Source organism: Euphorbia lathyris, chromosome 5 (assembly GCF_963576675.1).
Source record: "Euphorbia lathyris chromosome 5, ddEupLath1.1, whole genome shotgun sequence".
Taxonomy (NCBI): Eukaryota; Viridiplantae; Streptophyta; class Magnoliopsida; order Malpighiales; family Euphorbiaceae; genus Euphorbia; species Euphorbia lathyris.
Genome location: NC_088914.1, coordinates 10,581,438 through 10,605,038, shown reverse-complemented (window position 1 = coordinate 10,605,038; position 23,601 = coordinate 10,581,438). Strand labels below are relative to the sequence as shown.

Genomic DNA, 23,601 nt, shown 5'->3' with positions numbered 1-23,601 from the left:
AGGAAGATGTGTTTGTGGAGCAGCCAAGAGGATATGAAAAGAAGGGAAGTGAGCAAATGGTTTATAAATTGCAAAAGGCTCTTTACGGATTAAAACAAGCACCTAGAGCTTGGTTTAGTCGGATTGAGTCCTATTTCATCAAAGAAGGATTTGAAAGGAGTCCTAGTGAGCACACTCTTTTCATAAAGAGGAAGGGAGGTAAAATTTTAATTGTAAGTGTTTATGTAGACGATTTGTTGTTTACTAGTGATGATGAAGTGTTGCTGTGTGAATTTAAAAATTCTATGAAGAAACAGTTTGACATGACAGATTTAGGAAAAATGAGATTCTTCCTTGGAATTGAGGTATTACAAAGGGTTGATGGTGTTTTCATATGCCAAAGAAAATATGCAGCTGAAGTTTTAAGTCGTTTTGGCATGGAAGAATGCAACTTTGTTCGGAATCCGATTGTTCCTGGCCAAAAACTGGATGCAGATAAAGGAGTCAAAGCAAATGAAACTCATTTAAAGCAAATGGTGGGAAGCTTGATGTACCTTACAGCTACTCGGCCTGATCTCATGTTTATTGTGAGTTTTATTAGTCGTTTTATGGCTAACCCCACAGAAATACATCTTGCAGCAGTAAAAAGAGTTTTGAGGTACTTAAAAGGAACCATGGATTATGGTGTCTTTTACAAAAGAGGAGCAAGTGAAATGTTGGGTTATACTGATAGCGATTAAGCTGGAGATGAGAAGGATAGCAAGAGCACTTCAGGTTATGTATTCATGATGAGTGGAGGAGCAATAGCTTGGTCATCAAAGAAGCAACCCATAGTCACTCTATCAACCACGGAGGCAGAATTTGTTGCAGCAACTGCGTGTGCATGTCAAGCTATTTGGATGAGAAGAGTTTTGAAGGAAATTGGTCATGTGCAGGCTGATTGTATCACTTTAATGTGTGATAATACTTCAACTATCAAGCTGTCAAAGAATCCAGTTCTACATGGCCGTTGCAAACATATACGAGTAAGATTTCATTTCCTCAGAGATCTTACTAAAGATGGTGATGTTGAGTTAGTTTTCTGTAGCTCTCAAGACCAACTTGCAGATTTGATGACTAAGCCCCTCAAGTTAGATGTTTTTGAGAAGCTTCGTAAGGAACTGGGTATGTGTGCAACTACAGATTTGAACTAATTACTTAGGTAATAAGTTCAAGGGAGGGATTGTTGAGATATTTTGGTAAAGATACGTTAGTTTATTTGTTAGAGTTATTTTAGCAGATTTGTTTAGATAGGATTGTTAGCTATTTTAGTGGGATATCCTTTTGTTTCTGTTGCGTGTATGGCTTTATAAAGCCCAATGTTATTCTTCAATAAAATAGCGTTTTCTTCCATCTGTTTGTGTTTTTCTGCAGAAACCCTAAAACACCTAACAGTATGAAGTGTAGATGACAAGATTTATGACCGAGAAGACAGTTTGATGAATTATTTCTCAAATTGACCCAATTTATTAACGTTAGGGGTAAAATTTCTCTTGACTTCCAACGTTAGGGGTAAAATTGCACCATTTTAGACGTTAGGGGTAAAATTGCTCCTAGCCCAAAACGTTAGGGGTATTTTTGCACCTTAACCCTATAAAATTTAAGATATTCACTTATATATGCATTATAACTACAAAGAACGAGAAAGATTTAAACTTTCGAGAGAGGGAAAAGAAGAGAAAAACAAAATAGAAACGAAAGATATTAGTTGAAGTAAGCAATCAATATGTAGGTAACGTGCCGAAGACATATGCCGTTTAGTTAGATTAAATAACGGTGTAACTATTATTATTAACAACATACCCGAAACCGATCCCAAATATAAACCTTGGTTCTTATCCCTTTCATATAGTAACAATCAATAATTCATCAATAAATGGATGCGAGGATAATAATTTCAAAGGAGATCGAGGTTTTATTGGTATTCTCGAAACAGTATACTTTATCAATCACTTTATTCCTTAATACAATTAACTCCTATGAATTAGTATGCATCTCGCTTTTGATTGATTGCGTGTATTGCATCAAGAGTATCTTAGAAGTTTTCAGGATTCTCAATTCAAACTCCAAGAACTACAGGAGGTCACACATGGCGGAGCCTGGGGGCTAATTTTAACCTTGTGGGCGGTGTCGGAGTTAGATTTATGGAGTTGTGGAAATTTTTCAAGAGGTTTAAACTCATCACCTTTTGTATTAGAACAACCTCTCAACCAACTTAAAATATCGAAATAACACTACAAACACGAAAACATATGCTAAATTTAAGGGAGCTATTAAGTAAGGGTGGAGCCGGCAGCCGGGGTTCCCCAAGTCCTGGGCTGGTTCCGCCCCTAGGATCCATGAACCCTGATTGCGGGTAGAAAATATCAAAAACTATATTTACCGACGGAATATTTCGTCCCCTATGCATAAACATTTTGTTTGTAATTTTGTTATTTCTAGAACACGTGGCAAATTTTGACATCGCCGTCGGAAATGGCGACGAATCTTTCCGTCGCTGATCATGAATCCACCTAAAAAATGTGTTTCTCGCTAAATTTTCGTCCATTGACCCCGAATACATTGTTGTGCTGGTTCCGCCACTGACAACACAACACCTCCTCTTTCAATGTAATAAAAGAAAAACCAAACCGAATTGATGTTAAAACGAAAAGAAAATAATGAAATTTAACATATTTCTTTGTTTTTCTTTATATATATGTTCCAATGAATAAAGAATTAAAGAAAGAAAAAAGAAGTTAAATTTATTAAAAAAGAAGAAGAAAGTAATAAATGAAATGAAGCATAGGAAGTGAGATGCAGGATATTATTTCTGGTCTTTCTTGCGCAGATCTTTCATCCATTTAAAGTTTAGCAACTTGTTCTTGAGCTTGTTCTTTGATCCATCTTTCCCCTTGCTGTTCTTATCTTTCTCCGACTCCGACTGCGGCGGAGGGTCTGGATTACAATCCCATTGATCAGCCCAGGAAAGTCCTGAATCCATCTTCTTTTTTCTTTCTTTCTTTGTTTTTCACCTGATCTCCTTCACCATTACTTCAATGAATCTTCAAAATATAACAATCATCATATTTTTGGAAGTTAATTTCAAACTACTATTTGCTTATTTTAAATCAATGTTGGGGGTGTTTTAGGTAAAATCATTGGGTTATTTTTGGTTAGTTTGTTCAACTGTAATTAACTAATTTTGGTTCCTCAACTTTCTTGAATTTTGAGAGGACAAGTTTTGATCTTGATCATAGCTATTTTTACCCCCAATTTTCTGATGATTTTTATAGATTCACACAATTCCATTTGATTTAGGCTATAGTTTAGAAATTCAAATTGGCATAATACATTCCTAACTTGTCTAAAAAAAAAGTGGGGTTAATACACATATATGCCTTCTATTTGTTCGTATTGTCACATATGCTCCCATTTTTGTCCGTGTTGTCACGTATGCCCCTACATTAAATGAACAGTAAAATATATCCTCATATTGTTCAAATGAAACCAAAAATGCGTCCACATCACTTCCTGTGGTGTGATGCCTAGACTAGCAGAATTATATTTGTCCGTCGTTAACAATTACGAGGACATTTAGTTGTTTATTTGATACAGTAAAACCTCTATATAGGAATGCTCTATATAGGAATAACCTCTATTTTGTTATAAAAAAACTCGGTCCCAACTTGGTAATAACCTCTATTACTAAACTCTATTTAGTAATAGGCACTCAATTGTTATACAAATAGCCCGGTCCCAAGTGTATTCCTATACAGAGATTGTACTGTATATAGACATACGTGACAAAACAGACAAAAAGGCATATACGTGTTAATCCAAAAAAGTCTAACCACACTTCCAATTGACATGATTAACCCTCTAAACCTTACGTAACAAGGCAATAAGAGGTCTGAATAAACTGAAAGGCGTATTACTTTAACCAAATGCAGGAGTTATCCGTCGTAATATTTGTAGATTAGGTCATAATCATCTCTCTCCATATGGATATGTACACAGTAAACAACATATTAACATATAAGATTCAAAAATTATAATTTTTTTGATAAATTAGGAAGGAATTACTGAGTTTTGAACCTCTTGAATTCCCAATTCATCTATTGATTAAGTAATTTTTCATCCATGTTGAAAATATTCTAAAAAACTCCGCCTGTGAGGGTCACTTGGTGGCCTTTACAGCCGGTCCCAAGCCCGGACAAAGGAGGAGGGTTGCGGTAGGTTTGTGGCGGCCAGCGTAAAACTTAGCCACATCTTATGACATGAACCATAATATAAATACCGTTGGGGCGTTCCCTACTCAGCGACGCGCTGCACTTCCTAGACCCGGGTGTAGTGATAAATGTGCAAGGGTTGCTAGGTCGTCGCCCCGAAGCGGCGCGCCACCCCAGGACCCGGGGGTGGTGTCAAATATGCAAGGGTTGCGGGTAAATAAGCTAGTCCACGGTAATGGTAGGGGTAGGGGTAGGGGTAAGGGTAGTAGGTTACGCTTTGGGACATGGAACATAGGTTCTTTGACAGGAAGATTAGCTGAAATTGTAGATGTTATGAAGAGGAGGAGAATAAATATATTATGCCTACAAGAAACCAAGTGGGTTGGAGCCAAGGCTAGAGAGATAGCTCCTTGGGGTTATAAGCTTTGGTACTCAGGAAAGGATAAGGGTAGAAATGGAGTAGGTATTCTTATTGATAGGGAGTATATTGATGAGGTAGTAGCGGTGTCTAGGAAGAGCGATAGAATTATGAGTGTTAAGCTAGTGATAGGGGATGAGGTTGTGAATGTCATTAGTGCATATGCGCCACAAATAGGATTAGATGTGTCTATAAGACAAGCTTTTTGGGATGACTTAGAGGAAGTGGTGCAACAGGTTCCTAGGGATGAAAAAATGGTACTAGGGGGTGATCTCAATGGACACGTGGGTTCTAGGCGAGATGGGTTTGAGAGTGTTCATGGAGGGTATGGTTTTGGAGATAAGAATGAAGCAGGAAATGATATTTTGGAATTCGCATCAGCCTATGACTTGAGTATCATGAACACATGGTTTATGAAGAGAACATCCCACTTAGTGACTTATCGGAGTGGCGGTAATGCGAGCCAAATTGACTTCTTCTTAGTAAGGAGTGCTTGGAGAAAGAGTTATATTGATTGTAAGGTGATCCCTGGTGAGAGTACGACAACCCAACATAGAGTAGTGGTGCTAGATTTTCGAAGTAGGAAATGTATAAGAAAACAAACACCTCAAGTAGAGACTAAGATTAAGTGGTGGAAATTGCAAGGGGAGAATCAACAAAAATTTGTGGATGAGATGACCAAAAAAGATATTTGGACTTGCAATATGGATTCAGATATAGATTCAATATGGAATAAGATGGAGCATAGTATAAGGGAAGTAGCGAAGGAAGTTCTAGGGGAATCTAAAGGTAGCATGCCACCGGGTAAGGACACATCTTGGTGGACAGAAGAAGTACGACAAGCAGTAAAGAGTAAGAGAGAATCCTATAAACTATTGGGGAAATGTAGGAGTGACGAGAACTACGAAAAATACAAAGAGGCTAAAAGGGAAGTAAAGAAGGTCATACGAGATGCTAGAGCAAAGGTGAATCGGGATCTGTATACAAGATTGGATACGAAAGAAGGGGAAAGAGACATATATAGAATTGCTCGGATGAGAGATAGGAAGACGCGAGATCTCGGAAAAGTTAAATGTGTGAAGGATGTGGACCAGAAAGTCCTAGTTGGAGATAAGGATATCAAGGAACGATGGAGGTCCTATTTTGATGACTTATTTAATGGAGATCGCCAACAAGATGTTGGAGATATAAGTATCCATCACGATATGATAAATCATGAATGCCTGCGGAGAATTCAAAAGGGTGAAGTCAAAATGGCATTAAGTAAGATGAAGTTGAAGAAAGCAGTAGGACCTGATGGCATCCCTATTGAGATTTGGAGATGTTTGGGAGAAAGAGGAATCGAATGGTTGACGACGTTCTTCAACAAAATTTGGAGAAACAATAAGATGCCATCAGAATGGAGGAAAAGTACCTTAATCCCTTTGTATAAGAACAAAGGCGATGTCCAAGATTGTGCCAACTATCGGGGAATCAAATTAATGAGTCACACTATGAAACTTTGGGAGCGAGTGATTGAACAAAGGCTAAGGAGGACGGTGAAGATCTCGGAAAACCAGTTTGGCTTTATGCCGGGAAGATCAACTATGGAAGCCATCCATCTAATGAGACAATTAATGGAGCACTATCGAAATAAGAAGAAAGACTTGCATATGGTTTTCATTGACTTGGAGAAAGCATATGATAAGGTACCAAGGGAAGTACTTTGGTGGGCCTTGATAAGGAAAGGCATTTCGCGGAAATATATTGACATCATAAAGGACATGTATGAGGGAGTATGCACGAGTGTACGTACTAGTGTTGGGAAAACTGAAGAGTTTCCTATTACGATTGGAGTGCATCAAGGTTCCGCACTAAGCCCATTTCTTTTTGCCATCGTTATGGATGAACTAACAAGTTCACTTCAAGATGGTATACCATGGTGCATGCTGTTTGCAGATGATATTGTGTTGGTTGATGAGACGAAAGAAGGAGTGGAGATGAAGTTGGAACTATGGAGGCAAACTCTAGAATCTAGAGGCTTTAAGTTGAGTCGAAGTAAGACAGAATATTTGGAGTGTAAGTTTAGCGGCCGTAGGAGTAGGGAGGCAGGGACAATCACCCTAGATGGGAGAGTTGTTCAGGCCTCGGATTGCTTCCGGTATTTAGGATCTATTATCCAAACGGATGGAGAAGTAGATGGAGATGTTGCCCATAGGATTAAAGCTGGTTGGTCGAAGTGGAAGAGTGCTACGGGTTTCCTTTGTGATCCCGGCATGCCTAATAGATTGAAGGGAAAATTCTACCGGAAGGCAATTAGACCAGCATTGTTATATGGTACGGAGTGTTGGGCAGTGAAACACTGCCACATCCATAAGATGTCGGTGGCGGAGATGCGTATGTTGAGATGGATGTGTGGTCACACGAGAAAGGACCGGGTGCGTAATGAAATAATTAGGACAAAAGTAGGGGTTACATCTATTGAGAATAAAATGAGAGAAAACCGACTAAGGTGGTTTGGCCATGTGAGACGTAGAGCGCTTGATGCGCCGGTTAGGAGAACCGAAGAGTGGCAAAGGGATGTAGTGGTGAGGGGTAGGGGAAGACCTAAGCAAACTTGGAGGAGGGTGATCGAGAGTGATATGAGTTTATTGGGAATTGAGGAAAATATGGTAGTGGATAGGACGGAGTGGAGGGAGCGAATCTGTGTCGCTGACACGACTTGATTTTCACGGTTTTATATGATGGTTCATGTTAGCCGACCCCGAATCATTTCGGGACTAAGGCTTTGTTGTTGTTGTTGTTGTTGTTGTTGTTGTTGAAAATATTCTAAAAATACAAAATAAGAAACAAAATTCAATTGCTAATTGATGAATGAGGATCATAAAAATAAGAGATCATTCAATAGGTAAGATATCTGCTAAAAGCTTGAAACTGTTTCACCTTCCTAACAATTTTCTTAACTTCTATTCTATGTACAATGGGCCGGTACCAGTACTGGTCCCGTCCACTCTGATGATACCACGTCAACCCAACTGTTGATGTGACATTATCTGAGTGGAGAGACTAGCACTGGTCCCGGTGCACAGTAGAATTTCTCTACATACAGATACATAGATTGCAGACTTACCATTTTGTTTCATCACTTGTAAAACTCAACATGACCAGCAATCTCCCTGCACAGGAGCTTGGATTCACTAGCTAACTTCGAGCTCTTAACGATCACGAATCCTGTCTGTCTATGCGTCGATGTAGGCTTATACAGTTCCGCGTCCTCTTCCCTCCCGAGCAACACAGCTTCCCTCGCAGGCTTCACATGTTCCCACCAAAACTCCCGTAGAATCCCGTGTATTAGCTCCCAGTATTCACGGTCCCTGTATACACGAAAAATCGTGCTTCCGTTTGGAGTCCAACAATACAAATCTGCCCATTCTCTGTTCATTATTTCCAATTGTCCTTGCACTTGAGGCATGTAATAGAATGGCATAGTTTTCCAAGGGAGACCAACTTCAGGCTTCCCCTTGTTGAATGGACACTTAACTTCTAATATTCCGCCTTCTGGAAAACAACCGAGGAGACCATCCGGGGAAGCCCCAATCCAATCAAATTGCTGTGCAGAATGGATTGCAAACCCCAAATAACTAACGTCACGACCCGTAATGTTTTTATAACTGTCTATTGCTACTGATTCGTTGAGTACGCCCCATTGCATTGCACCTACCTTAGCGGCTTCTGTGCTCTGTGCCTCTGATGTAAACACCTTTTCTTGCCACAGCTCAATGCGACGATTTCCCTTCCAAAAACCTAAAGCAGTACCGAATGTGCTTGTTGTCAGCCTGTCCCTCCTCAGTCGGAACCATTCCTCTGAGCGTTGTGGTACATCAGACTGCGTTATACAAGCAGCCAATGCTAGTGATGAGGGGGGACGGACAATGAGAGAGGCAATCGGAGTGATCAACGGAGCGACACAAGTGGAGAAGCTCCTTCGATATCGACATCCATACATTCTCCCTCGAGACAACGATCTTGCTGCATTCGGGTGAATACCTTGAAATCTACTTATGGCGACCTTGGTCATTGCCAATAAAAATGAAGCTGTTGACAAGAACTTCTTATTCGGTTGAAAAAAATCCTACATAAGTCATCCAATTGATATGAACATTAACCAGCAAATCAGGAAAAGAACATACAAGAAAGGAATATTTCTTCATTTCAAAACAGTATCTACCATGAAAACAAGCTAAAAAGAAAATAATTAGAGAAAGAACAGTAATTCATTCAAACTATACATAAGCAGAGACGGATCCGGGGGGAGTAGGGGGCTTGAGCACTCACTAGTCACTGGAAAACGCCAAAAGTTTCTATTGGAACTGAGTACGGGGCTTTAATTTTTTTATGTAAAAAGTCAGAGATTAATATATGATATATGATTGGACCTTAACTATCAGCTCGAGCTTTTAGTTCAAATGGTTCCATAACATGGTATCAGAGCCTCTAGGACCAAACGGTCGAGGGTTCGAGTCCTGGCAACCTCGTTAATTTGTAGAATCAAAACACATGGCGGGATGGGCCAGGCCCAAGGGGCATTTGCGTGCGGAGGTGTGTCAAATCTTAATATAAGATCTATAATTGGGCCTTACCTATCAGCTCGAGCTTTTAGTTCAATCAATTCCATGACAAAAACACCCAAAAAATATCAATTTAGCACCCATAAAATCACGAGAAACCACCACAAGCACTCCTCCAAGTAAATCTTGGATCCGTCACACAAGACATTGTTATTCCTTCCCTCTAAGAAGTTCAGCATATTCAATTCTTGCTAGTTAATCCAACAACCTTTCATCTTAAGAAAAGTTATATAAAGAACTAAGGGGGTAAAATGCACCGACGGTCACTAAAGTTCGGGTTCTATTTCACAAAAAAGCTTAAACTTATCTACATTAAGTGGCACACACTTATCTACCACGTTTCTATCACGTCAACCATAAAAGTAAGACATGTATGGCACTAAGGATTAATTGACATATACTCTACATTTTCTGTGAGTTTTTGTACAATTGGCCGGAATGACTTTTTTGAAATCAAATATGAAGTTCAGTACCTTTCATAAAATAGACTCGAAACTCCAGTGACGGCTATACATTTTACCCCTAACTAAGAACATAAGACCAAATTTCCAAGTATGGCAATTGAATGTCTTGGAAAAAATAATAGCCTTCTTTCCTCTTCACCTCCAATGGATGGAGGAACAATGTCAGCAAAATAAGAAGTCTCTTGTAGCAGCCTATGTTGCACGGAAACAGAAACCAAATCTGAAACAGACACTGTACAAAATTATTTCCAAAATATAGCTAGGAAATGGTAATGGGACCGGTAAAGAAAATGAAACGGAAACCAAAACACAGAAACACTAATGAAGAAGAGTTTCCGTGCAACATAGGTAGCAGCTATATGTATCAAACTTCTCAAACTAAATGCAGCAAGAGTAACAAACTGGTGATATCACTTGTAATCATGAACACAACTCCATGCAAGATTCCCTTTGTTTCACACCAAAATTTACCTAATCAATAGCAATCTCTGACCTAAATAAACAGAACAAAAGCAACAATTTCTTAACTGAAAAAAACAAAAGCAAACCAGAAGCTCAACTTTCTTAATGGGCAATGAAACAAGTCATAAATTTGCAAAAGCCCCATACGAAAAACCTAATCTCAACCAAACAAAAAAAAACCAAGTTATCTGAAACACAAAATAAAGCATAAAAGCTATGCAGATTACATGTTTGATACAGTACCTGAAAGACAATTTGAATAGCTAAAGCTTAATTCCTCTGAGCTGAAATCTGCAGACGAAAATAGGTTCTAAAATTGGGAAAAATCAAAGGAAAGAATTGATTGAGCATGACAGAGTTGAAAAAACTTCATCTTCTAATTAATTTGATTACAGTCACAGCTTTTCTGGTGGAGGATTTTTAAATCAAACCCTGTAAAGATTGTAACACTGGACAGTGGATATTATCAGTACCGTTTAGGGTATGACTCCACCACAGAAGACTGCAACTGGGTAATGGAAGAGGGAAAGGGGGAGAAGAGGCGCAGAGCAATTTTATCTGCTCGGAAGAAGATTGTCCAATGTCATAAGCATGAAGTTATCCTTCTCCGACGTCGTTTAACTTGAGGTTTAGTATTCCAATGCTAAAGTATTTTTTTCATTCATTACTCCTGAGTGGTTAACCGATGTAATCGATCAGGATATTCTTTCAAGTAATTAATAAAGGATGAGTTTTCTTTCAAAAAAAATATATATATAATTAATTTTAATTGAAATTTTTTTATTATCCTTCTATTAATTACATTCGCTAATTATTTATCTATTTTTAAGATAAAAATACAACTTTAACATAAATATATTTGATAAAAGTCAATTAATATGTACAGATTAAATCAAAACGTTATGTATTATGAAACAAAAAAAATTTTAGATTGATTGGAATATTATTTTGGTGAGAAGACTTGTGATGCTTATTTATGTCTGGCAACGATTTTTACCCATTAGATCATTTCTAACGGTGATTTTAAGGGGTTTATTAGCAAATAAAAAAATTTATTTGGGTGTATCCAAGGTGAAAAAAGTTACAACCGAAGGAGATAGCTAAAATTGGTAAAAATTATTAATGAGTGAATGTATAGTGTTTTATGATGAGTGGGTCCCATAAACATTAGAAGTAAGAGAGTATTATAGTGGTATGTTATTTGTAGGTTGTGTTTTTGTATATGTGGCAAGTGGAAGTAACAAAGGTTTGTTACTTCCACTAGAGATGCTCTTATATCGATCTTCCAAACAAGTTTATCAATAAACTTAAACAATTTCATACATTTTGACGAATTACTTAAAACTGTTTTAATAACATAATAAATATTCCAAACAACTTTTTTTATCATTAACTTGTATTCATTAAACTTAAATACAGTAAAACCTCTATAAATGCATATCGTTGGGACCGGAAAAAAAAATATTCATTAAGCGAGATTATTTATTTATCGATGAATGAATAAATTATTCATTTATCGATAAATATTCATTAGATATGTAATTATCTTGTTTAGGAAATATATTATTTGATTGATTTGTAATTATAACATTGGCATAATTACAAATCAATCAAATAATTATAGACATAATTATAGGCACAATTATAGGTCTTGTTTTTTATAAACTCTTGTGTATTTATATTGATGAATATATATATTTTATATGTAATTTAATAATTATTACTTTATATTTTCATTGGGCCTTTAAGGATTTACATATTTTTTATTACTTAATGCATTTAACGCGGTTATTACTTTAGTCCATTGGTCCAAGTCGAGACCGGAAGAATTTATTATATAATCGAGGTTATTACTTTATCGAATATTCATTTATCGAGATTTAACTGTATTGATATTTTGATAAAATGTTTGTAACTATATTAACATAATTGATGTTGGATAGGAGCAAACTTGAACCTTATATGTAATCCACAAATAATTTGCTAAATAACTTTTTACAACGATAACAGTAATACTGAATTTTCTCGTAATGAATTTACAAAATACTGAAAAATGCCAAAAACCTTAATTCATAGTGACCAGAATGAACGAATTGTTCTACTATACTTTAAGTTATTAAATTGAAAAAATACATATACAGCTCTGATCATCCAAAATAGTATGCAAACACTGTAAAATTATAACCTAGATATTATTACTATTTTTTTCTATTATAATTGGAATCTATCAGTATTATACATAATACACATTGTTAATATACTTTTAAGTCCATCGTTAAAATTTGGTCATTTATTTATGCTATTATTGTAATGGCCTGAACAATAATTCACCCTAAAAAATTCAGCCTAAAAACCTAAATCCTGGATTTGTATCGAGCTATATTAGTAAAATATTAATAAAATGAAGCATTTTGAAGCCATAACGCCCAAGTAATGCAATTTAGACCACCATCAAAAAAAAAAAATTGACCAAAACGGATAATATCTACTGTTACATGCACAAATATCGCCAACAGACTGAGAGGACAATGGAGTCTATGACTCATGACCACCACCCCCCACTCTCTCCCGATTTCACCCCAGCCGTCTACCATGCCATCCACCCATACCAATCAATATATGCTATCAAAAATAGAGAAACCGAAAAGCAACACAAAGGACCAAGTTGAAAAAATTTGGTTAACACACAACTTACATTAATAAGGGACTGATTCACCTTCACTTATACAGAAAGGAAGAGGCCAAACCAAACATAGAAGTTGGGCAAAATGTAACATGTTCACACAAGGATTGAAAGCAAGCCAAGAGAAAGAAGAGTGTTGTTTTTCATCAAACAAACATCGAAAGCATTATTTGAGGAGTGTCTTCACAATGGATTTTACGTTCAACTTTTTCAGATCCGTATAAGATTGTCCACACCCAACAAACATCACTGGTGCCCCCGAGATGTAAACCATTGACAGTGCTGCTCCAACCTATTAAATCGAAACAAATAAACAATGTCAAAACATTCAGAGATATGGAGGAGGAAACTACTGCTTTATTGTACACCGTTTCCTACCTTATCATCAATTGTATCGAATTTGGTGAGCAAAATCCCGTCTATTAATCGTGGATTAGGTGAAGGAGAAAGGTCAGCTAATTTCTGCAGATGAACCAAGCATTGTCAGTCTAAAGAAGATAACTCGTAGAAAGTTAAGATGTTTTGAAGTTATAAACTGAACCTGATTGAACTTCGATAGCTGATCGACAGCATCATTTCCAACTAGTGCTTCTCCAACAAACAAAACCAAATCTGGACTGTTCAGGTAAATAAGCTTTGATAGCGCTCTCATTAATGGTTCATTATCCTGAAAATGTAACATGGATGTATCAGCATAGTCCTATTAATAATTGTAACAGTAAAATTTACAAGCTAGTAAACGAGCCAGGAAATAAATCAATTGTCCGTCCTCAACTCAGTCCATTCTCAAGGCTGCACAACATGCAGCTAGAAACTGCGATATATAATACTATATGAGAATTAAAAAGGGCAGTGAAGGAATAAAAAGGAAACGTGGCTATCCTAATTATAGTCGGTTATATCATGCGTTTAGTGTGAGTTTTAGGTGGGGAGTTTATATAGATGTATGAAAATAGAAAGTATTCATTTGGGTATTTCGGGTCTCTTAGTATTTATGCTAGGAGAAAGCGATTATTCCCTAGGCTCTGCTTCGGCATAGATTTATTATTTGCTGTTGTTTGTGTGCCGGTGTTTGCTTAGAGTTGTTCATCAACTTGGATCTAATACTATCGCAGTTCTACTATGACTTAATACATAATTGCACATCTAAACTTGTAATGTGTTGCAGTTTGACACCCTGTACTTATACATTCACACACTTAAACTTGTAACTTTTAGCCATTTGGCACCCTGAACTTGTCAATTTTGCACCTGACACCTTATTTGCTGATTTGGCACATTTCACATTTGACCAGCGTGCAACATGGATTTTATTTGAAGTTTCTCAAATCAGCAAATAAGGATCTTGGAGGCCCAAAATTAACAGGTTCAGGGTGCCAAACAGCAAAATGTAACAAGCTTAAGTAGGTCCAGGAATAAGTTCCTAAGTATAGGGTGCCAAATGGCAAAACTTCACAAGTTTAGTTGTATAATTATATATTAAGCTGTTCTACTATTCTTCATCCGTTTGTGCATAGTTATCCAAGGCGCAAAAGGGTCCTGGAGCCTAGGCGCGCGCATGCGCCTGAGCGACACAAGAAACACTAAAACAAAATAACATATAAAATTATAAATAACAACAGTTTACATTTCTAAAATGCAAGAAATAGTCAACAACAACCTTAAATTATAACATGCATGAGAAAAATTATAATTAACTACTAAGACATAATTATAACTCATAATAAAATTTTAAATCTAAAGACCAAAGTTCAACTTCAACCAAACACTAAGTTAATAACTAATAATCTAATAATAACTACTTTTCCTCAAGACCAAAGTCTTTATAGTCCTTAGTCAATACTCATCACTCAGTCAAAGTCACCATCACTTTCATCTCCAACATCATATTCATCTTCAAGGTACTCATCATATCTACTAAGTGAAGATTCTAACTTCATTTCTAAAAACTGATGGTGCTTTACATGACTAGCGAATTGCCAAGAATAAATTTGCATATCCCTTGAATTACGGGTTAAATGAGTTGTTGGTCACTGAACTTACATAGTTGTCTCAAAATGGTAACTCAACTTCAATTTGTCTTAATAAAATTGCTCAACTTTGAGTTTTGTCTCAATTAGGTCACTCCGGCGATTTCAGTGATTATCGGAATAATGACATGAGTGACACATCAACATGAATCAACTTAGATATCTGATCGAAACGACACATGACTTCCAATTATGCTCCACCTGGCAGCCACATGTCAGTTATTTTTATGAAAAAAAAACAAAATTTAGTTTTTTTTTTCATAAAAATAACCGACATGTAACTGCCACATGTCATTCACTCATACTCACGTGTCAGTCATGACATCATTCCAATGCATTTTAACCACTGGCTGGAGTGACTTAATTGAGACAAAATTCAAAGTTGAGTGATTTTATTGAGACAAATTGAAGTTGAGTGGCCATTTTGAGACAACCACTGCATTTAACCCCTTGAATTACTTGACTAAAGCAGCTTGCTCAACCTTCAAAAATATACATTAGTCCTTTCAAAATGTTATGATTACACTATTATTCACTTACTACATGACTAATAGAAACCGAGACACTATTATTCACTTAAAATTACTGTTCTTTTAGTTTCATGGCATGGAAAGCTTCAACAAGGACCTGGTCAGCTTATGCTATAAGTTCTCTGGACAAAGAGAGGAAGAGAGACAGCGCGAGCCTGAAACATAGACAGAGAGAGAAAGAGAGAGCGTGACCCAGAGAGAGTGAGTGAAAGAGAGCAGGTGCCTTGAAGTATATTTGCTATGACGTGTATTGGTTGCTTCTCATTCAAAGAATCGCAGCTCACAGGAACAGAGGAGATGGCTGCTGCAATTTTTGCATTGCGTCTCCTTCAGATTTGATGTCCTTCATATTTCTTTCCTCTCCTGTTCTTTTTTCTTTTTCTCTTTCTAGTTTATTCTCAGCCTTTGATCATAAGCTGTCTTATGGCTGAGACTTAGAATAACTTAATCTACTTCAAAACCCTAAAAAGGCCTCAACCTGCGCCTAGGCATGCCTCACACAAGGCGCCAGGATCCCCAAGGCGCACCCTAGATGCACCCAACATCACCCGCCTCTCTGCTCTCGAGGCACTAAGCCCTGAGACTAGGGTGAGGCGCGCCTCTTTAACAACTATGTGTTTGTGTATTCTATTTCTTGTGATTCGTGTTTGGGGAGATGTATCATCAGGTTGTAATAAGATAGTCCTAGTGAGGAATATGTCACTAGAACATGTAGTAGTTATGAATCGCAATTTCAAAACAGGACCAACATAAATTTTCTTCACTAAGCAATTGTATGAACTGAAGCATTAGTTAACTCCCACCCCCCACATCCCAAAAAAACAAAATAAATAAATAAAAATAACAGATATTTGATATTCGCTGGACAGTACTACTTTACTCAACTTAGTGAGAACAGAGAATACAGCAGCTCACAACATACCTGCATCCGACCAGCAGTATCAACAAGAACCACATCAGAACCATTGCGTGTTGCCTCCTGGATTGCTTCCTTCGCCACAACAGCAGGATCTTTCTCATAACCCTTTTCAAAAATAGGGATCTAAGAAGAAAAGGTCACAAATTAAACACAGATTCTATGAACCAGATCAATCAGGAAAACAACTACTGAAACAAGAATCCTAGATATTCTACTGCAACTAACCTATGACATAAATTAAGTACCTGAAGTCTACGTGCATGTGTACGCAGCTGCTCAACAGCTCCTGACCGAAATGTATCACAAGCAGCCATCATAACACTCACATTATGCTGGAGAAGCCAGTATGCTACCTGCAATGTGTAAAAAAGACCTGATCAGAAGGCAGGTCTTGAATGTAAAACCTTTACATGCAGAGAGTAGCTTGACTGAACCTTAGCTAGATTGGTCGACTTTCCAACACCATTGACACCCACAAAGACAACAACATAGGGTTTCCTTTGTTCCTTGGCAGCATGTACATCCCTCAGAATGTCTATAGAGCGCCTAGGAGTTAAAATGCGAAGAAGAGCCTCTTCCATTGCAGCCTGTAACAATAATTCCATGCCATGACTATGATTTATTGATATGCCAAAATAGTAAGATGTAAAAAAGAATTTGACATAGGAATGTTACAAACCTGCACTGTGGAAGATATCCTTGTGAAAGATGCCAGCTTTTTACCTTCCAGACTTGCTGCAACTGATTCACAAAGTTTTTCAGCTATCTCCTCTGCCTGCAAGTTGAATACAAACAGAACTCAGTAAGCATGCCACTCCCTACCAACAAATCATAAACAACTAAAATACAAATTGTATAGATAATAACATACCACATTCTTGGTCATCAGCCTATCCTTGAGAGCTTTAAGAGCAGGTTCCAGGTCTGACTTCTCCAAATTAGCCTTTCCTGCAATACTGAGCCAGCAAAAGTACATTTATCAGGTGTGCTCATAAAACAATCAAAGCCATGAATAGAAACATCCAGTATCATTTGAATCATTTCTACGAGTAATCAGAAAGTATTTTGTAAGATTTGGTTCATCAAGAGATAATAGCACATGAAAATATTATGTAAATACATGAATCTATAAACAGATATGATAAGAGAAATCAACACCTGCTACTCGCAAGCTGATGACAGAAGAGAAAACAAACTAATATCTGCACTGTATCTTTACTATAGAAGCGCAATCAGACATCGCACCCAAACACATATAAGCCATTTTTATATTGACTATATCTTCCAATATTTTTGGAAGGGGCAGAAACTGCATAGTCCTTCATAATCTTCATATGTAATTCTCATCAGATGCAATTAATCATCTCCAGATCATATCAACAAGCATGAGTCTGTTAATTAAAGTACAACATATAGCTAGTTCATGGTGTGTTCAAATAATAAAATGATCCACTCCCCTAACTTATTCAACTCAATCACATAATTAAATAAAAGAACATTAATATTAAAAGATGCAATGAGATTACCTATTAAACATAGATGAGAACCATCCCTTTTTCTTTGTATCAGGCTTGCTGTCCTTCCCCACTTCCTCATCTTCACTCTCACTGTCACTGCTTATAATCTCTTCTTTGTCCATCATGCTTTCACCATGATCAGTTGCCACAACATCTATCCCATTCCCATTCCCATTCTCCTCCACAGGATCTGTGAAGTCCAATTTTGTCTCTTTAGGAGAATCATCCCAAACTCTATTCTTCTTTGTTATCTTTTTCTTTGGGTCCACCTTGGAACCCGGGTCCACCTTAGAACCCTTGCTAACAACAGTATCAGTTTTCTTTCCACCTTTACTTTTAAGCTTTTGAAGCTTGCTTACATCGAAAGCTCCATTATTGGAGCTTGTATTTTCTTTATTGTTAGTAACACCTGCCCTAGAACCTTCAATATCAACATGACTACCATTAGATTGTGAATTCTCCAATTTATAGCTTTTTCCATTATCAGCATCACCACCATCATTTGATTCACCCTTTTTTTTATTTCCTCCCTCCAGCATGCCTTTTTTCATCTGTCCTTGTTTCTTACCATCATTCACAGGTTTACTCACCTGCTTTGATTTCTTCAATTCCTCTGCTCGAGCTTCTGCCTCTTTCCTAAGCTGCCTAAAAGTCTCATCAAAATCATAATAATCTGTCCGCTTGGGATCATAAATCTCTGAAAATTCACGCTTCATCATTCCAAGCAGCTCATCCACATACAATAGGTGAAGGATCCGCTGATACACAGCAACAAAGACGAGTCCAAGTTCATTATGGAAAGTCCATTTGAGGATATATGAGGCACCAGAAGCATCATAATTGTAAGATGCAGCACCAGATCGCTCCTCCAAAAGACAGGACCTGATCAAGGTGTCAATTGGTGATCCTCTAAGAGCATTTCCAAGCTCTTTGCATGTCCAAAGTATTAGCCCCCCTCTCGTGAAAATAAGCAACTGCTCTAACATCGTTGACTTCCTCTAATACCTACAATCAGTTCCAATAAATTTCTACATCAACAAATTTGTTTCAACAGATCAAAGAAAAATAGAAATCCAGATAAAATTAAGTATGCTCGATATATCAAACAGTACAGGAAGCGATCTACGACAATAACTTGCAATATACATATCTAGCTTAATTTGTAAGCATTCTAAATATTAGTCCCAACAATGATTCTCAAATCTAAGAGCAAAGGCCTAAAAGAAACACAATCTAGCACACAATCCACAGAAAATTAAGAAGATAGAGAACATCAAAGGATTTCCCGATTATAGTCATTAAGCGTAGAAATTATTACGATAAACACATACCTTTTCCCTCTATGTTTCTCCGTTTTGCTGAAATCTGAGAGATCTAAAAGAAAGTAGAAATAAAATAAAATTAGAATTCTATAAATGTTCGTGGCATATATATGCCTTAATGTTTCCGTGTGTATATAATTGACTTGATCTGTTGGCCGACCAACGAAATTGCACGCGCCGCTGACTTACCTATGGGCCCCGGCAGGTTACCGCCCGTTGAATTCTCCGTCGTTTAGCTCGCCGGATGAGTTCGTGGGTGTTGCCTCTAATTTTGTTGTGTTTGTGTTTTCTATTTTCTGGATATTTTTATGTTTCCATAAAACAATAATAATATATGTTGTCAAAAAAAAATAATAATAATAATATATATTCGGTTTATACTAATACTAAATATTTGATGTAAGATGTAAAAATATCTCTAAGGAAATTTTTAGTGTACGATAGATACAATATACCTAAACAATTAAAAGATGGATGAATATTATCAGTGTTAAAAAAATAAACATATATAAATGTTCTCCTTTAATTGGTCGAATATAGGAAAATTACAATACTGGATCAAATGGGAGACTCATTTATATATTTAATTCATTTACTCAACCTATTATATATCTAAACTTTATTTCTGTGACTTTCTCAAAATACCTCAATCTTTCATCTTTCCTTTCCCCTTTCTCTTCCAAATACACGATTTCCCTTCCCCTTCCCAAAGGATGAGCGTCGGGGCCGAAAGATAATGCTTCAGCTATGGCTTCACCTAATGTCCCGCAGTTAGATAAAAAGAAGCAGTATCAAAGTGTCTGTAACCGATCTTGATTGCTTCGATAATGACAGATTTGGTTTGCTCGGAGGGTACCCTAGGTGAAGCGATTGTGCTCGGAGGGATTTCAATGAACGAATTGCTTTCCATCTTTAAGCTTTAACTTTGGTCTTCCTCTTCCCCTACACCAAATTCAATTCTCTAAGGATTGAATTTGGAGTTTTAATGATTGAATCTCGCTAATTAATGAGTCTCACTCGTGAAGCCACCATTGTTCTTCCCGGAGCCATCGCTGCTCTTCTCGGAGCCATCGCTGCTCCTCGCGGAAATGTGAGGATTAAGGAAGAAGGGGAATGAAGACATGAGAGAGTAATTCAAGGAGGCAAACGAAAGTAGAGAGAAAGAGTTAACTAAAGTTGGGAGTGTGAATGTGGAAGGATATTTTAGAAGATCAATTGTTATGATTTGAATGTTACATCTCACTTCGCATATTGTGCAATATGCGAAGTATGCAAATTAGCATATTGCGAATTTGCGAAGTAGAAGTCATTCTGCCAATTAGCATATTGCGAATTTGCAAAGTAAAAGTGATTCTGCTAATTAGCATATTGCGAATTTGCGAAGTAAAAGTCATATATGCGAAGTCAGACAGAATGAGGACGGGTAAATTTCATCAATGGTGTACAACGTTTGCTTCATTTCACACTTTGATGTACAACCTTCAATTTGTCTCACTAATATGTACGAACTTATAGGTAACCTCCCACTTTAGTATACAGCAGGTAAAAAATGACCGGTCAAACCGCCACGTCAGCAGTTTGACCGGTCAAAAATTCAAAATTTGACCACATAAAATTAAATGACTATTTTACCCTCCTCTTCTTCTTCCTCCTCCTTTCCCTTTCCCTTTCTCTCTCTAACTCTTTCATTGAATCACGTCTTGCGTTGGCCGGTTGTCATGGATAAGATGCCAGGTTATCATCCAACGACCATTGCAGAAAAATTCTCCTAACCTTCCTGTACCACTTCAAGTGGTCTCATCTTGGGCATAGAAAAATCTGAAAGCCTCTTACAGTCAAAACACAACAGCTCGAAAAGTCGAGACCACGCTTCACAGACCTCGCCCATTGCTAAACTTCTGGCCAGAGATCAAGCAAGTTGATTCAGGCTTCAACGATCAAATGGGTGTTGACAAATGAGAAGATAGTTTTTCGATGGTGCTTGTAATCTGCAATTGTCAGAACTATTCAAGATCCAGTTTAGAAATTTAAGTTAGTCGTATCAGCCCACAACCGAGAATAAATGTCTTTGACAGAGGACTCTAAATGGAGAAATGAGGAAATTGGAGAAAAATTCAATAAAGGAGTCGTAAATTGACTGTTGTCGACCTTGGATAAGCTGAATTTGAGCTTTAAAAATCAGAGTTGCGCAAAGAGACAGGTAGAAAGTGAATTGAGGAGGTAGAAGGTGATCAAGCAATCGAGAAATGGATGAATTTTGTTATTGTGTTTTTCTTTTTCTTCTTTCCCTTTCTCTGTCTCTCTTAGTTTTCTTTTCCTCCCGGCTCTACGATGATAACATAGAAAGCGCGAGAGAGAGAGGAAAAAAAAAAACGAAAATGAGTAATTGGATAAATACAGAAAATATATATGAATATAATTAATAGGGAAAAGTACAAAAATAAACCTTGTGGTTTGACCCATTTTTGAAATGCACCCTTGTAGTTTAAAAGTTTGCAAGTCGGTGCCTTAAACTTCATTCCGTTAGTAAAGAGGAGTAAAATTGACTAACGGTGTTAAAAGTCAAAGGAAAAATAGTTAATTTGATCCTTATATTTAATAATTTTATAAATTAAGCATCCTTATTATCTAACTATCACAAACAAACCCCAAAATAAAAAATAAAAATTCAATTATACTATGTTCTCCATAACTTTTTAATTTTTTTCTTTATCTCATCTTTTTTAATTTTTCTCTCTCTAAAATCAAGTTTCTCTCTAGAATCACAGTTCCCTTTCATATCACCTCAGCCTTGAGTCTTATCAGCCGCCATAACTGAGAACGAAATCAAACACAAGATGACTTCACTAATTCTAAACCCTAAACCAGCCACTTTCATCGTCCTTTCCCTCCTCGATTTCCACGGCTGAACCACCGCCGATCTCCCGTCAGTCTCACCTTCCCCACAACCGGTGGCCCATCCTCTTTAACAGCCCTATTGACCATCATCGGCGGAACGTGAGGCTTACCTTGAGGAAAGGGATGAGTATGAGCAGCATTATCTTGCGGCAGCGGAGATGGCTGCGGAGTACATTGAGTGAACTTATCAACAGCAACGATGGCCATAGAGTTATCAACAGGAAGGGAATTTCCGGGAGAGTTCATCGGGGAGACGAACGGAGGGGACTCGTGGGGGTCGCCTTGATCGGAAGGGAGTGGGGAGTTGATTCGGAGAGGAGAGTGAGGGGATTCAAAATTTTCCGAATTGGAAGACGATGATTGCTTCACTCTGTTTGGAATTAGAATTCTAGGTCTTGATTTAGTTTCCATGATTTTGATTTGACTGAATTTTGTGTGTTGTATCTGAGTTAGGAAGAAGCAGTGAAGAGAAAGAAAAAGGAAAAGATAAAAGAGGAGGCTTTAACTTCATCTTCAACTTCATGTTCGAATTGCTATTTGCTTTTGGGACCATATCTATAAAAGGGAACTGTGATCGTAAAGCAACTTGATTTTAGAGACTGAAAAATTAAAAAAAATGAGAGAGAAAGAAAAAAATTAAAGAGTAATGGAGAATATGGTATAATTGAATTTTTATTTTTCATTTTGGGGTTTGTTTGTGATAGTTAGATAATAAGGATGTTTAATTTATAAAATTATTAAATATAAGGACCAAATTAACTATTTTTCCTTTGACTTTTAACATCGTTAGTCAATTTTATCCCTTTTTGCTAACGGAATGAAGTTCAAGACACCGACTTGCAAACTTTTAAACCACAGGGATGCACTTCAAAAATGGACCAAACCACAAGATTTATTTTTGTATTTTTCCCTAATTAATATTTAGTTGTTCTTTCTCTTTGTTTGGAAATTCTATATTAATAAAAAATTTACAACCAGGATCATAGATTGAGTCATTGCTAACTCAACTTTAATAAAAGAGTTGCTTCTTCATATTTGGTCAGTTTACATTTTATCCGAGAAATAAGGTAGAGAGAGAAAGAGATAAGATAGAGAGAGAAAGAGAAGGGGAAGGAGGAAGAAAAAAAGGGTAAAATAGTCATTTTAAATTAGGTGGTCAAATTTTGACTTTTTTTACTGGTCAAACTGCTGACGTGGCGCGTTGACTTTGTATTGACCGGTCATTTTTACCTGCTGTCTACTAAAGTGGGAGGTCAGCTATAAGTTCGTACATATTAGTGAGACAAATTGAAGGTTGTACACCAAAGTGTGAAATAGGGCAAACGTTGTACACCATTGATGAAATTTACCCAGAAAAAGACTAAGAAATTTCCAAATGTTATATATATGAAAGGTATTTTTGGAAAGTCATAAAAATATAGTCTAGATAGGTAATATGTTGAGTAAATGGGATAAATATGTAAATGGATCTTCCATTTTACTTAATTTTGTAATTTTCTCTTGAATATATTGCATGAGGGTA

At 37.0% G+C, this 23,601-nt stretch overlaps 3 protein-coding genes and 1 pseudogene across 4 annotated transcripts; all 4 read right to left on the bottom strand.

Moving 5' to 3' along the window:
* Positions 1-2,679: 2,679 nt before the first annotated feature.
* LOC136230046 (uncharacterized) lies at positions 2,680-3,001 on the bottom strand. The gene has a single exon (XM_066018983.1). It carries the CDS (start codon positions 2,999-3,001, stop codon positions 2,825-2,827), a length of 177 nt encoding a protein of 58 aa, XP_065875055.1. The 3' UTR covers positions 2,680-2,824.
* Positions 3,002-7,469: 4,468 nt separating this feature from the next.
* On the bottom strand, positions 7,470-10,743 carry LOC136230045 (uncharacterized). Of its 2 annotated transcripts, XM_066018982.1 has the most exons (3): positions 10,424-10,743; positions 9,728-9,938; positions 7,470-8,758 (listed from the first exon to the last, which is right to left on the bottom strand). In XM_066018982.1, exon 3 carries the CDS (start codon positions 8,702-8,704, stop codon positions 7,769-7,771), a length of 936 nt encoding a protein of 311 aa, XP_065875054.1. In that variant the 5' UTR covers positions 8,705-8,758; positions 9,728-9,938; positions 10,424-10,743; the 3' UTR covers positions 7,470-7,768. The 2 variants fall into 2 exon arrangements, with proteins under 2 accessions (XP_065875054.1, XP_065875053.1); XM_066018981.1 differs by lacking the exon at positions 9,728-9,938.
* Positions 10,744-12,845: 2,102 nt separating this feature from the next.
* Positions 12,846-19,482, bottom strand: LOC136230708 (uncharacterized). The gene is made up of 11 exons (XM_066019871.1): positions 19,371-19,482; positions 19,191-19,233; positions 17,869-18,864; positions 17,214-17,298; positions 17,022-17,117; positions 16,777-16,929; positions 16,588-16,695; positions 16,346-16,465; positions 13,405-13,530; positions 13,242-13,325; positions 12,846-13,155 (listed from the first exon to the last, which is right to left on the bottom strand). Exons 3-11 carry the CDS (start codon positions 18,843-18,845, stop codon positions 13,030-13,032), a joined length of 1,875 nt encoding a protein of 624 aa, XP_065875943.1. The 5' UTR covers positions 18,846-18,864; positions 19,191-19,233; positions 19,371-19,482; the 3' UTR covers positions 12,846-13,029.
* Positions 19,483-21,803: 2,321 nt separating this feature from the next.
* Positions 21,804-22,591, bottom strand: LOC136230732 (CASP-like protein 4A2; annotated as a pseudogene).
* Positions 22,592-23,601: the final 1,010 nt, after the last annotated feature.